General features: G+C 42.0%; 1 protein-coding gene across 1 annotated transcript in view; it reads left to right on the top strand.

Annotated features, from left to right (window-relative positions):
• Positions 1–16,988, top strand: part of LOC125705353 (uncharacterized) — an 88,957-nt gene that overhangs the window by 7,287 nt on the left and 64,682 nt on the right. Inside the window, exon 8 of the mRNA XM_048971888.1 lies at positions 4,576–4,647. Within this exon, the coding sequence (XP_048827845.1) occupies positions 4,576–4,647 (72 nt within the window). The remainder of the gene's footprint in view (positions 1–4,575; positions 4,648–16,988) is intronic.

Raw genomic sequence — 16,988 nt, 5'->3', positions numbered from 1 at the left:
AAGGGAGGTGGTGTTGCAGTATATGTAAAGGAAAACTTGCAGGCAAGGGAACTTACTGATATAAATAAAACTACGGAAGCAATATGGGTAAAATTAGATGCTAAAAACTCAAATAGCCTAATTGTCGGTGTTTGTTACAGAACACCTAATATAGCTGCTGAGGAAAGCAGATTGTTATACAGTGAGATTAGGACTATGAGCAATAAAAATGATGTGGTAGTTATGGGTGATTTTAATCTACCAGGAATGCAGTGGGACATTGTCACTGGCTCTTCAGAAAATGAACTGGAGATGGTGGAATTAGTACAGGATTGTTTTTTTACTCAGTTTGTTAACACCCCTACCAGGGGAGATGCCATTCTTGATCTTGTTCTCTCTAATAACCAGGACAGGATTGGTAAATTAGACGTTTTAGAACCACTTGACAGTAGCGATCATAACATGGTCAAATTTGAGGTTAAGTTTAGTGTTCGAAGAGCTAAGTCCAAATCAAAAATATATAATGTTAGGAAGGCTGACTTTAAGTGTATGAGACTAAAACTAGAAACTGTGAACTGGATGCAGTTAAATAACAAAACTGTTGAAGAGGCCTGGGAATTTTTTAAAAGCACATTATTTCAAGTGCAAGAGGACTTCATACCTGTTTCCAGCAAGAATAAATCTAGGAAATTGCAACCTAGGTGGTTTACTAGGGATATAAAGCATAAAGTAAGGAGGAAAAGGGCTTTGTTCCAGCAATGGAAATTAACTGATGATGACAGAATTAAGCAGGAATATCTAAGTCTACAGGCTGAGTTAAAAAATGATATTAGACGAGCTAAAAGAAATGTCGAAAGGATGGTTGCATTGGAAGCTAAGGATGACGTTAAAAGTTTCTTCCAGTATTGTAACTCTAAAAGAGCTCTAAAACCTGAAATTACTAATCTGCAGGATAGTAAGGGTCTTATAATAGTAAACGACATTGATATAGCAAATGAGTTCAATGATAGTTTTGCACGGGTATTCACTGTTGAGGACCTTAGTAATTTACCAGTTATTACCTATCCAGCATTGTCTATAGCTAATATATATATAACTGAAGCAGATGTTTTGCAAAGCCTAGCTAAGCTCAAAATAAATAAATCACAGGGCCCTGATGGCATCTTACCTATAGTGTTAAAAGAGATGAGGGATATTATTTGCCGACCCTTAACTTTACTGTTTCAAAAATCCTTATCTGAAGGTGTGGTACCTTCTGATTGGAAGCACGCCTTCATAACGCCTATTTTCAAAAAAGGGGATAGAAGTAATTTGTCTAACTATAGGCCAATCAGTCTAACTTGTATAACTGGTAAAGTTATGGAGGCTATAATCAAAGAGAAAATGATAGATTACCTGGACTCCAATAACATTTTGCGGGATAGCCAGCATGGATTTAGAAGAGGTAGATCCTGTTTAACAAATCTGTTGGAGTTTTTTGAGGAAGCTACTCAGGAAGTTGATGATAAGAAGGCCTATGATGTCATCTACTTATATTTCCAAAAGGCTTTTGATGTTGTCCCCCACAAGAGGCTCCTACTTAAACTCAAAGCGACTGGTATTTTAGGTACCGTAGCGACCTGGATTGATAACTGGTTAACAGATAGGAAACAGCGAGTAGTTATAAGAGGCACAATGTCACAGTGGGCTTGCGTTCATAGTGGGGTACCGCAGGGTTCGATTTTAGGACCACTATTGTTCCTAATTTACATAAATGATATGGATACCAATATATACAGTAAACTGGTGAAATTTGCAGATGACACCAAGGTGGGTGGTGTAGCAGATACTGAATTAGTGGCTCAGCAGCTACAGCGGGATCTTGATTTAATTAGTGACTGGGCCGATACCTGGCAGATGAAATTTAACGTCGATAAATGTAAGGTACTCCATCTAGGGAGCAGAAATATAAAGTACAGGTATTTCATGGGTGTCACTGAAATAAAGGTAGCTGATCATGAGAAAGACCTTGGTGTGTATGTTGATGCTTCCATGTCCCATTCTCGCCAGTGTAGGGAAGCAATAAAAAAGGCCAATAGGATGTTGGGGTATATCTCCAGGTGTGTGGAGTTTAAGTCAAGGGAGGTAATGTTAAGATTATACAATTCCTTGGTGAGACCTCACCTAGAATATTGTGTGCAGGTTTGGTCACCATATCTTAAAAAGGACATTGTGGCCTTAGAAAAGGTGCAGCGTAGGGCCACAAAAATGATTCCTGGTCTTAGAGGAATGTCATACGAGGAACGGTTACTTGAGCTAAATCTGTTCAGTCTCAAGCAAAGGAGATTGAGGGGGGACATGATCCAGGTATATAAGATTCTAACAGGTTTGGATGCTGTTCAACCAAATAGTTACTTCAGCATTAGTTTAAATACACGAACTCGTGGCCATAGGTGGAAATTAGCGGGAGAACATTTCAAGCTGGATTTAAGGAAGCACTTCTTTACGCAGCGTGTAGTCAGAGTATGGAATAGCCTTCCTGATAATGTAGTGCGAGCTGAATCCTTGGGTTCCTTTAAATCAGAGCTAGATAAGATTTTAACGACTCTGAGCTATTAGTTTAGTTCTCCCCAAGTGAGCTTGATGGGCCGAATGGCCTCCTCTCGTTTGTATAGTTCTTATGTTCTTATGTTCTTATGTAACCAAAGAGCAGTGAAGATCCATAGTATCAGGCAGGAGATGAAGACCCTCAGGTCCCAATACAAACAGGCAAAAGAAGAGGAGAGCAGTGGCTTGGCTCAGCTGATGTACATCCTACACAAGAAGATCAGGGTCCTCCAGTGGGCAGAGTGGCATCAGAGACGACGCCGCGAAAGAGCCTGAAAGCACTGCATTCATCACCAAGCCCTTCAGGTTCATGAAGGATCTGTTAGGGCAGAAGCATAGCAGCAAGCTGGCCTGTTCACAGGAGGAGATGGACCAGCATCTGAAGTAGATGTATAGCGACCCAGCAAGAGATCAGGACCTGGGACAGTGCAGCACACTGATGTAGCCGACCGAGGCAGCTGTGCAGTTTGACACGTCAGACCTGCAGCTGAATGAGGTTCCTGAGGTAGTCAGGAGAGGATGATCAAGTTCAGCTCCAGGCCTGAGTGGCTCCCATGCAAAGTGAACAAGAATCACCTTAAACTCTTTCTGTGCCTGTGGAAGCTCCTCTGAGTCATCTAGAGAAGGACCAGTATTCCCAGTGGAGGGTTGCTGACCGGTATTGGATCCCAGAGGAGGAGAACTGAAGGCAAATAGACCAGTTCCCCCCCATCTCTCTGTTGAGTGTTGAAGCAAGGATCATTATTAGTGCTGTTTGTAATCAGCTGTGCATCATTCTTGTGAACAACAGTTACATTGATACATCAGTCCAGAAAACAGGCATGTCAGGAATGGGGGGGGGGGCACCGTGGCAGGCAGATTCGTATAAATTACTATTCTGATTAATAGCAGAAGGTTTGCACATGGGTGATATATATCATAAATAGGGAAAATATTCATTGCATTCTCTGAAATGTGAATGTATTTTAAGCTTCATTTTACATCAGGTACGAATTAGCAGACTCCATTTGTCTTAAGCAGCAACGGAGGCAAAAAAGATCTGAGTAAAAATCAAATAAGGAGAATTAAAAACAAATAAAAAGGATGGGTGGAAAAGTTATGTGTGGGAGTGATTTAGTGAAATAGTTACCATGACGAGTGAAGTGCTGGTAATGTCATGTGTAACACCGTATTAGTATTCTTAATGCTCTGTATTTGGGAAGATGACATGCAGAGTTATAGTCTGACGGGAGTAAAGATGTCAGTCTGTGTTCAGGCTGGTGCCATTGAAAGAAGAACTTTCACGTTAATGTTTATTTATTTAAAACCAGCTTAATTCAGTGTAACATGTTACCAGATCATCATGCTTACATGTATCCTACTGAGAAACACTGGTAATGTGTGATCGGGTGCCGGTCTCTGATACTTTATTCGGGTGGGTGGCGGGTGGATGATTTATATGTACATGTGGATTCGAATGGAGTCAGAGCCGATCTGCGCATCACTAATGGTGACACAGCTGATCAGGGAGGTTGGGAGAACAAAGACAATCTGTCAGTCCTGTGGCCCGACCTGGAAAATGCATGAGGCTCAATTCCACACAAGCTGGTGCAGCTGCCTTTGGTGGAACATCGTGTCCCCAGTAGTCAGAGATCTCACTGCGGATTCCTGCAGCAGTGTGAGGCTGAGAGCCTCCCCAGGAGCTGTTATATCAGGCTGGAATAAGGCTGAGACCAGGACCATCACAGGCTGCATTATCTCTGTGATCCTGCTCTCTGTCGCCATGAACATGCTCTCAAAATCTGCTGAACCAGAGTACAGAGAGTCTAAAACAGAAACTGCCCAACAGCAGCCTCCCATCAGAGCACTTATGGATGACATAACAGTCACCACAGAGTCAGTCCCAGGACGTCACTGGATCCTGCAGGGGCCTGAGAAGCTGATGGGGTGGGAGTGGATTGGTTGAATTTAACATACAATTATAAATCCCATTTTTATTTTATTTAAAAAATAACTTTTCTTTTTTTGCAGTTACATGGCAGAATATTATACTCGACACTCTAAGAACTGCATTTCCCATCATTATGGTCGGTGTCCTAACAGGTGAGTTTAAGTGTAATTAATGGTTATTAAACATTAAAGTAAAGCAGGATGAAGCAGCAGCTCCTGGTAAAATATTAAACACACTGTGGTGCATCTTTGAAGATGCCAAACATACTTCAGTGTTTTAGCACAAACTGTTCATTTTTCATCTCATTACTGTTCAGACTTTAGGTGATATTGTCGCTTTCAGGACCTCATGTTTTAAAATATCTTTAAATCAGAGTTTGATTCACAGCTGAATCCCCATCTTACTCCCCCACGCAGTAACCCAGTTAAGAGGGCCGGTCCTTAGCAGGGTGGGTAAGACAAGGACCTGTAACCTGAAGTTTTCCAGCCCAAGTCCTGGGAGAAGCTCGGTCTGTTTACCTTTAGACAGGTGCTTAACCTGACCTGCTCCAGTGCCCAGCTGCCTGAAAGGGGACAGTTTTAAATAGCTGAGAAATGAGGATTATTTAAAATTAGGGCTGCATGATTATTGGAAAAAAATCACATCACAATGTTTGATATTTTTGCAATATATGTTGCCATATTTATTAAACAAAAAGAATCTAAAGCCTTATGTTAAAAGTTACCCCCAGTGCTCATTGTTCAATTCAACTGAATTCAATTCAATTTTATTTATATAGCACTTCTAACAACAGTCATTGTCACAAAGCACATTATACCTATTTAAGTAACAAGTATGAACGTCACTAACATTTATCTTCAAATTTCCTGACTGTAAATTGAACCCTTTAGAACAACAGAGAATAGTAAATTATTTTGCATCCATTACATAATCTTTAGTTCACGATGGTGGGTTTCTCTCCCTTGTACTCATCCTCAGTGAACTGGGTACCATCTCAGGAGCCTCAGTAACGGACACCTGTGTACTTCTTGGACAGGGTGACAGACGAGCTGCATTCCACCACTTCCCATCTCTCAACACAAAGGTGTTTGGCCCAATCTGTGTTTGTACCAGCAGTGGATCAGTGAACTGGGGCCTTCCCTTCTTGACTTGGAAAGGCTTTAAGACTCTAAACTTGTCTCCAGGTTTTATGGTTGTGGTGCCTGCATTACGTCTGTAGTCGGTGTAGTGCTTGCTTTTTTAAGTCGGTAGTACGAATGTGTTTGATTCCTATTTCTGTGAGAGAATCTGCAAATGCAGTGGACGTAAACTGCAGCCCGTTGTCTGTAAACACGGTACATGGATCTCCTTCTCTTGCAAAAACGCACTGCAGAAATGACAGTCTTCGTAGTCACATTAGCTGCGAATGCTACTTCTGGCCACATACTAAAATAATCTGTCATTGTGATTGCAAACCGGCAGTCAGGGGGGCTGCAGTCAAATGGTCCCAAAATGTCGAGAACAATGTGTTCGAATGGTCCATTCGGAATCTCCATGGATTGCATTGGGGGTGTGTATATTTTTTCAGCCTTGTCACTGCATAATCCTCGTACGAAGTGAAACTGGCACAATCAGACGCGACCCACGGAAGACAAGGGAGGCTTCCACCACAAGTTTGTTTTTCACCACGAAGTACGGAACCATATCCACAGAAACATCTTTTCTTGCTTGCGGCAAACCGGTTTGCATTCTGACCCTCAACTGTAACAGTTGGGTACACGACTCACATTCCATCATGAACACATTCCAGTGGCACTACAGTATGCAGGGGAGATATTTCCTCCACGAGGGCAGGTCCTTCGACATGCTCATCATCTAGGGTGCGCAGCGAATACGTGATAAGCAGTCGGCTACCTGATTCTTAATGCCAGGCCGGTGTGTCACATCATACTGAAAGCACATAAACCTCGTGGACCAGCGGGCAATTCTCATACCAGCTCGGTTCATGCCCATAGTGGCCAGTAGTGTCGTAAGCGCCTGGCGATCCGTTCTGAGAGTAAATCGCCGCCCCCCCACAAGAACGTTCTCCACTTTTCCACTGCCCATATGCATGCCAATGTCTCCTCTTTGACCGTAGAATACTTCCTCTCAGCTGGTGTCAGTGTGTGAGAAGCAAATGCCACGATTCTCTTACTATTATCAGGAAGCAACTGAGTTAAAACTCCTTCTAGTCCGTAATCTGAAGCATCTGTAGTTACAAAGGTAGATAAATTTGGGTCAAAAATCAAGAGAGCTGGGATATTCATGAGCATAACTTTCAGATTTATGAAACTGTCCTTAGCTTCATCGGTCCAGGTAAATTTGGCCTGGGCTCCAACACGAAGAATATTTCTCAAAGGCTCCACAACTGAGGCATAGTGTGGAAGAAACTTTCTGAACCATGAAGTAAGACCCAAAAAGGAAGGCAAAGCGGGCATGTGTCGAGGTGCTGGGCCTCTGCAATAGCAGTGATATGACTGGGTGTAGGTCGCAGTCCTTCTTCGGAAATTACATGTCCGAGGTATGTGATACTTTCCTGGTTGAAAGCGCACTTTTTCAGATTAAGCTGAAGTCCGAATTCAGTGAAACGTTGTAAAGCTTCTTTAAGGTGCTTATCATGATCAGTTTGTGATGCACCATGCACTATGACATCGTCCAAGTAACTTTGAACTCCTGGAAGGTCCTTAACCACAGTCTGCATCCTTTTCTGAAAGCAAGATGGTGCCGACGCCAGACCACAGGGTACCCGGGTAAACCTGAACAGGCCATCGTGCGTCATGAATGCAGTAAGGCGTCTGCTGTCTTCAGGAAGTGGCAGCTGGTGATATGCTGACCTCAGATCAGTCTGTGAAAACACTGTCGCACCACTGAGCTTTGTGAGCAGGTCTTCTATGTGAGGCAGAGGGTGGTAATCCATGATTACGCTTTTGTTAGGCTCCCGTAAATCGACACACAGTCTAATTCCTCCACCCTTTTTGGTTGTGACGACTATGGGGAAACCCATGGGGAAGCATCTGTTCTTTCAATGATTCCAGATTGTAACAACCACTGAAGTTCAAGTGATACTTCGTCGCAATTTTTGTCGTACTGGCCTCACTGTCTCCTCCACCTGTACTTGATGAACAAAACCTTTCACACAGCGTAACAGTGTAGTTTGTTCAGTCCCCATCTCACCCACTAACACGGTAGGTTTCATCATTGTGCCTCCAACAATTTGGCATTTCAGCCCTCTGATCAGGTCCATGCCTAACAATGGCGACCCACTCTCCACAGTATAAAACATGGTTGGGTATTTCACCTCCTCATAGGAGACGGATGCAGCCAGACACCCAGTACAGATAACGGCTCCTTTGCATATGTAACTAACCTAAGCTGTGGCTGCGTCAGTGGGCAGGCAGGAAAATGTCTCCTGTAAATTGACTTGGGTGGAATAGATACTGATGAGCTTGTATCCACAATCAGCGTCACCATCTGAGATTGACCAGCTGATGTTTCGATTTCTACATTACAATGTATTTTATCAGCAAAAGGACTAGTTTCCATGCAAAGAACAGTAAGTTCAGGAACAACGACTTCACGTACCTCTTTAACAGCTGATTTGCAAACTTTCCTGTTTTTTGGTCCTGTTTTAACAGACTGGTACTGCTGCTGGCATGACTTCCCTCGCTCATCACGGCTGAGTTTAGCGGCTGTGGTTTATATCGGAGCTGCCGTGCGCCGCAAGCAAAGTAGCAGTTTTTAGGGCCGATTCCACCTGCATGGCTAATGCTACTGCTTCATCTAAACTAATATCCGTCTTCATCAGTAGTTCCTTCTTCACTGCCTGGTCATAGGCTCGCTCCACCAATTGATCTCAGCATCTCACCTTCATTAGCACCAAAGTTACAGTTCACAGCTAGCTCGCGTAGCGCTGCCATGTACTGACTCTCCGATTCCTCTGGTCGCTGTGCGCATTGATGAAATGCATGTCGGTTAGCCAGCACATTAACTTTTGGCACAAAGTGATTTTCCAGTGGCCTCCAAGCTGCCACATAAGTCGTACCTCCATCCGGTAATGTATAGAAAATACGTTGCCCTTCCATGCCCAGACAATGCAGTAGTGTGGCATGGAGCCTAGTATCTGGCCAATTATCACCAGTAGCTTTAATAACTAATTTAGTGTGTTAAGTAAGTAGTTCTCAAACATTTTCCTCCACGTTACAAATGGAACAGCAGGCCATCATCTATCTTAACCTAAGCCATGAGGACATCTAGAGGACCCTCAAGATATAACACCAATGAAAACGGAGCTGCAGTAATCAATACGGGACTTAATAAAAGCATGAACCTGAGTTTGGGCATCAGTACTGGACAGAAATGGGCGCAGACAAGCCATGTTATGGAGGGGAAATGATGCAGTTTTGGAGAGGAAATTTATATGAAGATCAAAGTTAAGTGAGGAGTCAAATAGGACAGCAAGATTTCTGATAACTGTAGCAGGTTTTAGAGGGACACCATCAAAACAAAGAGAGAAACTGGAGTATTTAGCTATTAATGATTTCACACTGAGCAGTAAGACTGCAGTTTTGTCTGTGTTAAGTTTTAGAAAGTTATCCTGCATCCAAAGCTTTAAATGTGTGATGCAATCAGTAAGTGTATTGGGAAGGGAGTCAGTGGAGGTTTGTGTACTAATATATAACTGAATATCATCAGCATGGCAGTGAACATTAAGGCCATATCTGCAAATGATCTGACCAAAGGGAATGATGCAGATTAGGAAGAGGAGGGACTGGAATGGCAGGTATAGTGCGTTACTATTAAGAAAGGCATGTAGCTGTGTGGTTACAACTCTTTCCATAACTTTAGCCAGAAAAGGAAGATTAGAGGTCCATAGCTTGAGAGAGATGATTGATCAAACTAAGGTTTCTTGAGGACAAGAGTAACTGCAGCAGCTTTGAGAGAAGAAGGGACAGAGCTGGAAGGGAGACGTGTTTATCAGTGATGCAACTGAAGAATTGATTATAGAAGAACATGCTTTAAGTAGAGGTGTACGTGTTTGTTCAAGCTGTCAACAGGCATAAAAGTAGTACAGTCAAGGTTAAAGGGGGAGAATGATTGAGAAGTAGGAGCGGGGCCGGTTCTAGACAGGCATGTATGAGGGGGCAGACAGAAATGTGAGGGGGGCACATGGTGGCGATGGAGGCGGGAAAGGGGCGGGATGGTGCTGGGGGTGGGGGTGCTCTGGATAACTGTCTTTCTCATGTAATTGGATTGCATTTTGTCAGGCCTCTACCCTAAGACCTGTCCAACTTGGGTGTCCCCCCTAAAGGCTGAGCTTCTGCTAGTGTAGCTCTTAGGGTCACTGAGGTACGCAAACCCCCTGACCACGGTAAGGTGGCAATCCCTCAGGGGGAAACTGAAAAATAAAACAACAAAAATAAAATAAAATATTCCTCATCAAATTAAAACAACTAAAAACATGACATTTACCTTAATTTTATGGCCTATATCAAACATATTTGAACCCAACAAAACCCTTCTCACTATTGCCAATATTAACAAAACTAAAAAGGGTAGTCAAAGTTTTAAAAAAGAAAAAATCAATCAAGTCTTGAAAAATAAAACTGAAAAATAGAATTAAAAAAAAAAGAATAAAATGAAATATCCATCCAGATCTTTACAACCAACAACATAAAAAATTATCTTAATTGGATGACCTAATTCTCAAATAATCTTGCAAAATAAAGAATAAAATAAGACCTCTCTATATAGCCAATATTTACAAAACTAAAAATGGTCGGCATAGTAATTAAAAAAAAAAAACAAATCACCATGTCTTTTCATACATTTCTCAAATTAATTTGCAGAACACAACTGATTTAGAACAGAACATTTGAACCTTTTTCTTCTTTTTTGTCTTTTTGTCTTGTTTTAAGCTTGTTTGGTTTGCAGGCAACTGAACTCCCTGTTTGCAACTGAACAGCTCCACTCTCCTTCTCCTCCATCCACTCTACAACAGTCTCCTGTTTCCCTTTGCAAAACCTCTTACAAATTCATCCATATCCAAGCTACTTGTTATGGACTTCTCATGGGCTAAGATCACCAAATTCCTCTTTCTTTTATGTAACATGGTGCGACGATAGTGGGTTAGGACCCTTGACAATGTGGAGAAGGAACTCTCACACGATGCTGAAGACACACCAATTACCAGGGCTGTTACATACAATTTATGCAACTCAGGGTTGGCTTCCTTGTACTCCTACAGGAGTTTACACACAGTGGGCAGGTCTGTTTCCTTCGAACATTTTTTGAGCAGCATCTGTTTTGCCACAAGAACTTCATTTTTCAGATTTACATCTGCTACAGTGCCAGCCATCACCGCCAGAGGGTGCAACAGGGTGGGATCTAGAAATGTGCTAGATTTGGGTGCAAGACTAGATATGGCTCTCATCAGGTCAATATTCTTGTGTGAAAATCTAGTTTCCATTTCTGAAATGGCCCTGTCAAGGGTGTTGAGCAGGGATCTTTTCAGAGACTGATGAGGGGAAATGGTAGGGTCACCAGGGTCTGTATGGCCCAAAGTTGAAAGAACAACACTTTGACCCAGGTGTTTGCTCATTGTTCTCCTTCTCTTTGTTGGATGTGACTCATCCTCAGCAGGAGATGACACTCCCCAAAAGTCATCCTCGGGAGGAGATGACACTCCCCAACAGTCATCCTCGGCAGGAGATGACACTCCCCAACAGTCATCCTCAGCAGGAGATGACACTCCCCAACAGTCATCCTCACGGATGATTTTTAAGGAGTCCAGTGCTGCACTAACAACCTCAGCAGCACTGCACAGATCAACTGACTGAGACTGTAGAATAGCATTTGCTGGTTTCAAGACACCAAGCACCAGCACTAGGAACTTTCCAATCTCAAAGAAGTGATGCCTCTTAATTTGGCATAGCAGACCTGATGCCTCGGTGCACAGGTCAACTGCAGCATCACCATCCTCTGTCATCTCAGAAAGGATACTAAGGATTTGTTCTTGATTGTCCATAGTGCACCTTGTCGCCTCATATTGGCTTGTCCATCTGATCACAAGCAGCCTTTTTAGACAAGGTGCATAATGTTTATTGAGCACATTGTGGTGGTGAAAAAAGTTGTAGAGTGAACTAGATAGGCTAAAAAATCTTTTTGCACACGGCTCACTCTGCATGGCATGCACACCCACTAAGTGCAGTTGCTGGTTGTAGCAGTGGATGTATGGGATATATCCGTCAAGCCTCTTTTGGAGCAGAGCTTGTACACCACCTCTAACCCCACTCATCACAGAAGCTCCATCATAACACTGGCTCAGTATACTGTCAACACTGTAGCCAGCATCAGAAAGGTGTAACAGTATCTCAGAGGTGATGTACTCTGCATCAAGTTGTTGCAAGTCAAGCAACCCAATAAGATGCTCCTCTGGCATGGAATTTCTGACAAACTGTATTATCACAGACAAATTTTCCACATTGCACCTATCCCTGGTCCCATCACTTTTGAGGCAAAACCCTGCAGAATCAGCACTTTCGTATTTTTTCCTGACCTCTCCAAGCACCATGCCAGCCAGTGTTTGGATAATTTCATTTTGTATATCCTTAGATGTGTATTTTGCATTTTTTTGGGATACCCTTAGCAATGCTTGCTAGCTTCTCATCCTTCTCTAAGGTATATTCCATCAGTTTGTCAAATCAGACACTTATGTATTTCGGTCTGATGTGAATCATGCTGGATCATCGGCGTGGCCAGACCCATTTAACTGGGGCACGTTCTAAATATAAGGCGCACGTTCTGTGCGTCTGTGCAGTGAATCTTAATGTAGACAATGTGCATTCAGCCAAACTGAGGAGGAAACTGCAGGAGGAAGGTACAGTGACGCTCCGCGAGTTTACGCAGCAAGTGTATCCATGTCCTATATAATCGGTAGCAATGGCAATAATAATGAGCAAAGTGATTGAAGCTGGTTAAACCTACAGAAATGTGCCAGTGTTAAATGAACACTGCATGGTGTTTATATGGGTCCACACCATTCAGTGTTACCTTTAACTCTTTACGGTGTGCAGTAAGTGTTGTTTTTGCAGTGTTAATGTTTATTAATTCTTATAGTGTTCAATTTACAACATAGAGTATTAAGACAATGTGTCTCCACCTCTTCGCATATTGTAAGCCCATATGGGTGGCACACAAGTACAATATGGGTGGCCCCTATCTGCCCCATTTTAATGTCCTCTCATCTGAACTCATTTGGACATTCAGCTGCTGTGTTTACTAACCCACCATAATAAGAAAGACTCAGACCAACATATCCTTCTCTCTTTTTATGCAAGTTTTATTTCAGCTCAGTTCCTGATAACCAAAGAACTGTGTTTATGTAAGTTGGAGAACATTGAAAAACTGTCATTATAAATGTATTTGTTTAAGCATGAATGAGAGACGTTTCTTCAATCACAGTAAGAAAGAACCAGTCAAGCTCTCCTGAGAACACCCTGTGGTATAAAAGTGAGTGAAACATACTGCACTAGTGACCAAACACAGATAATGAAGCTAGATTGTGTTAGACTGCTTAACATAATAATTGAGCAGGGCTGAGAAAAGGTGAGATCTATCTTAATGGTTGGATGGTTGAAGGAGTGCATTTCCGCTAAAGCAGATGGTGACCTTATTGCTTTTAGACCACAAATTGGGATAGAAGGACAAATCAAATCACTTTGCTCATTTAATATTCAGATTTTCATTAAGCTTAATTTTTAGAGACCCACCACGATTGAGGATGGTATGGCACTGATATTAGTCTTTACCACATTTCATTATTAGCTTTTCTGGGTTTCTGTATGCTAATTGGTCTGAGTAGTATAGTATTGTATATATGTACATCCCTAAATAAATTTTCAGTTGTAGAGATACGTGTGATCTGGATTTTTCCTAGAGAGCCTAGGCTGAGAAGAGGAACAAAATAGTAGGTTTTACACAGCACTTTCCTCCCAGCCAATGTCTCCTCTAGTTAAACCATAGAGGCTAAACCATCTCACCTAGTCACTGGCTGGCACACAAGAGCCATTTCTGTGCTTTTTGTTCTCTTGCTCTATTCATCACAATGTTGTGGATTAAAAAAAAAATCTGTTAAATCACAAACAGTGTCATGCTATGCAGATATACATCCAGCACCATTGGTCTACAGGGGAGTTACTGCGGTAAGCAGTATTTAGGGCGTCCCTGTACTTGTGGATGTGCTCAGTGTATAAAAGCATGTGCACAGTGAGACCAGATTTCTTATAAAGGTGTTCAGGACGCCGGCCAGTGGCCTTTATTATTCTGAGCTCAGGGGGGAACCAAGGACAAGAGCGAGTGGCTGGGATCAGCCTGGTCTTTAGAAGGGCTGGATCATTAAGCAGTACAGAGATAGTGTCATTATAGAAGGAAACCACAGTATCAGGAGAAGGGAGTTTATGTAAGACAGACGGGGAAGAGGATAGAAGGGAACCAACAAAGAGATTAGAACTGACAGATCTAGTATTGTGGTATGTGACAGATTTTCTTAGGAGGAGGAGTATTAAAGTGGGGACCACTTTACAATAAGGCTCCATTTTGCTACTTATAAATGGTAGTAACTCATTAATAAAAAGAAAAGTTATAACTTGTTTATAATTGTCTATTAATGATTTACAAAGTGTTACAGCCTAATTAATAACCTGCTTATAAACCATTCATAATCCCTTTAGAACTGTAACATAATACAATACTCATTCTCCATTACAACAGTGATCTGAACGGACACACAAAGAAGGCTGGTACAGACAAAAAATCAATAACAGTTTATTCATAAATAACCCCAATATAAGAGCATTGATAAGTAATGCGCTGCCCAATGGCCCACTATCGTCCGACGGCCAGGCCTCAGAATCACACACATACAGTGAATTGAGGTCTGAATAACTTCTGTTAACTGGTACAGCACTGAAATACGATCATCCACAGCACAGCACAATGCACTAACAGCAAGGGACATAAACGAAACACCACAGCAAATCCACAGCAATCAGTTACATTGGGCAGCTGCTAATTGGCAACATTTTCTTATCCATGCCCCTACAAAGACTAACCCTCCAAACAAAGAAAAGAAAATAAACACACAATAAAACAAATACAATACCCAACTAAATACCAATTCCCTATAATACTCGGAGGTAGATTAGTAGAATGTAAAAGGGGAAAAGCGGCACAGACACTCTGGAATTAGGATATCCATTGGAATACTCTCTGTAATAAACCACAAACACATATAAGCACACAGACATGTAATCTTAAATCAGTTATACCCCACATACTCTCCATGACATGCCATTCTGGATTAATAATCATTAACCCCCTTCTTTTAACCAGCCTCATTCCATGACTTAACTAAATGAAATATAAATTAAAACATGGCTACCTTACGCTAAGGGTTCCCATGCAATGGTGTAGTATATCCACTTGCTGCAGCTCCAGATCTCGGCTAGGAACAAAGCGATATCGCTTGGTTACAATACAGCTCAGCAAATTACTCTAATATCACCCAAAAAATTAGCATGTCATTTAACAAACAAACCACAACTACCATCCATCCATCCGTAAAGAGACACCTGAACGCAATCCATCGATCAGCGTGACTAAACTGCACTCATCCCGCTTTTCACGTCTTGGGTTGGTTGTAGAGGGTGAAAAATCCACCTGCCGTGCGAATAAACTGCTCTTATCCAACTCGTTACACGTTTCTCGTTCCACGACCTTTCTCCCTCCCTCTTACCCACCAGACTCATCAAACAATTCCTCATTCCTGCTTTTATCTCAGTCTCTGTCCTCACCCTTGCCATCCATTCCACCTGTGCACCACCCAAAGTAACAAGACTCACCTTAAGACAAACCATCTCCCTGTATATAACCGGAGTACAATAGGGACCAACCTACCTAAAACTTCTGCCACTTTAAGATGGCTGTACTACAATGTGCCACATTAGGGAGCCTTATTGTGAAGTGAAAGTTAAAGCTGCACTCAATAAGCTTCTGATCAGAGATACCAGAGACTGAACCAGAGACAGAAACATCATTCAAACCACTAGAACAGAGCAAAGCAAGAATATGACCATGAATGAGAGTTGGAAAGTTAACATGATATTAAAACATACTAATGCTGAGATGAACTCAGATGTGTAGGAGCAGTCAGTCTAAGTGACATTGCTGCCTTGGAAAAGGTGCAACGTAGGGCTACGACAATGATTTCTGGTCTAGGAAGAATGTCTTATGAGCTGAGCTTATTGGCTGAGCTGAGTCTGTTTAGCCTCGAGGAAAGGAGACTAAGGAGGACATGATCCAGGTGTATAAGATTCTACTTGGTCTGGATGCTGTTCAGCCAAATGGCTATTTCAATATTAGTTTAAATACTAGAACTCGTGGCCATAAGTGGAAATTAATGGGAGAACATTTTAAAATGAATCTGAGGAAGCACTTCTTTACACAGCTTGTAGTTAGAGTATGGAATAGTCTTCCTGTTAGTGTAGCACAAGCTAAATCCCTGAGTTCCTTTAAATCAGAGCTAGATAAGATTTTAACAACTCTGAGCTATTAGTTAAGTTCTCTTCAAACGAGCTTGATGGGCTGAATGGCCTCCTCTCGTTTGTAAATTTCTTATGTTCTTATGTCAGCATGGATATTAAAATCACCAAGAACAATAATGGAAGGCAGAGAGATGAGATAAGTGTGAGGAGATCATTAAATTCTGCCAGGAAGGGTGATAAAGGAGGGTGATAAACTAACAACGGCAGCAAAGGGGGGAGGAAACAACCTTCAGAGTAATATATTCAAAAGCAGTGACATCAAGAAATGAAAGTAATTTTTAAAGTCGATCGATAAGCGACACCCAGCCCCACCCCCTCTTCCATATAAACAGGGTTTGATAGGTAGTTGTAGCCTGGGGGGGTGTCAGCATTTTCAGATGTAAATAGTCACCACGTTGTTGCCAAGTTTCTAAAATACAAATTATGTCCACTTACTTCTGGATAATGAGGTCGTTGATCAGAGATGCTTTTTTGGTTATTGAATGAGCATTCAGAAGGGCAAGATTTAAGTCGACATCGTATGTATATTCAGTCAGGATCGCAGCGTCAGAGTCGTAAATAATGGAGGGTCCTGTTTCTGAGTGGTGGGTGTAACGAGGGTGTCGGACAATTCCAAGTGACTGGCACAGGTGGTACGATACTGACTCCAAACGGGTACGGCAGTGAAGACATTTAAGTTTGACCTGAGAGTGTATGAGCTGCATTGAAAGGTGTTAAAAAACAAACATATGCAGTAAAACTCCAGGCTGTCGATTAAAATGAGTAATGAAGCTGCACATACCAGTTGTAGGAAAAATTAGGTCAGATAGTTTTGATCTCCAGCAATGTGAAGGGAAATTAATTATTCTTTTATTATTTATTATTTGATGATGATT

This window comes from Brienomyrus brachyistius, chromosome 12 (assembly GCF_023856365.1).
Source record: "Brienomyrus brachyistius isolate T26 chromosome 12, BBRACH_0.4, whole genome shotgun sequence".
In the NCBI taxonomy this organism is placed as follows: domain Eukaryota; kingdom Metazoa; phylum Chordata; class Actinopteri; order Osteoglossiformes; family Mormyridae; genus Brienomyrus; species Brienomyrus brachyistius.
The sequence above is the reverse complement of the archived record's forward strand: the minus strand, read 5'-3'. Positions and strand labels throughout refer to the sequence as shown.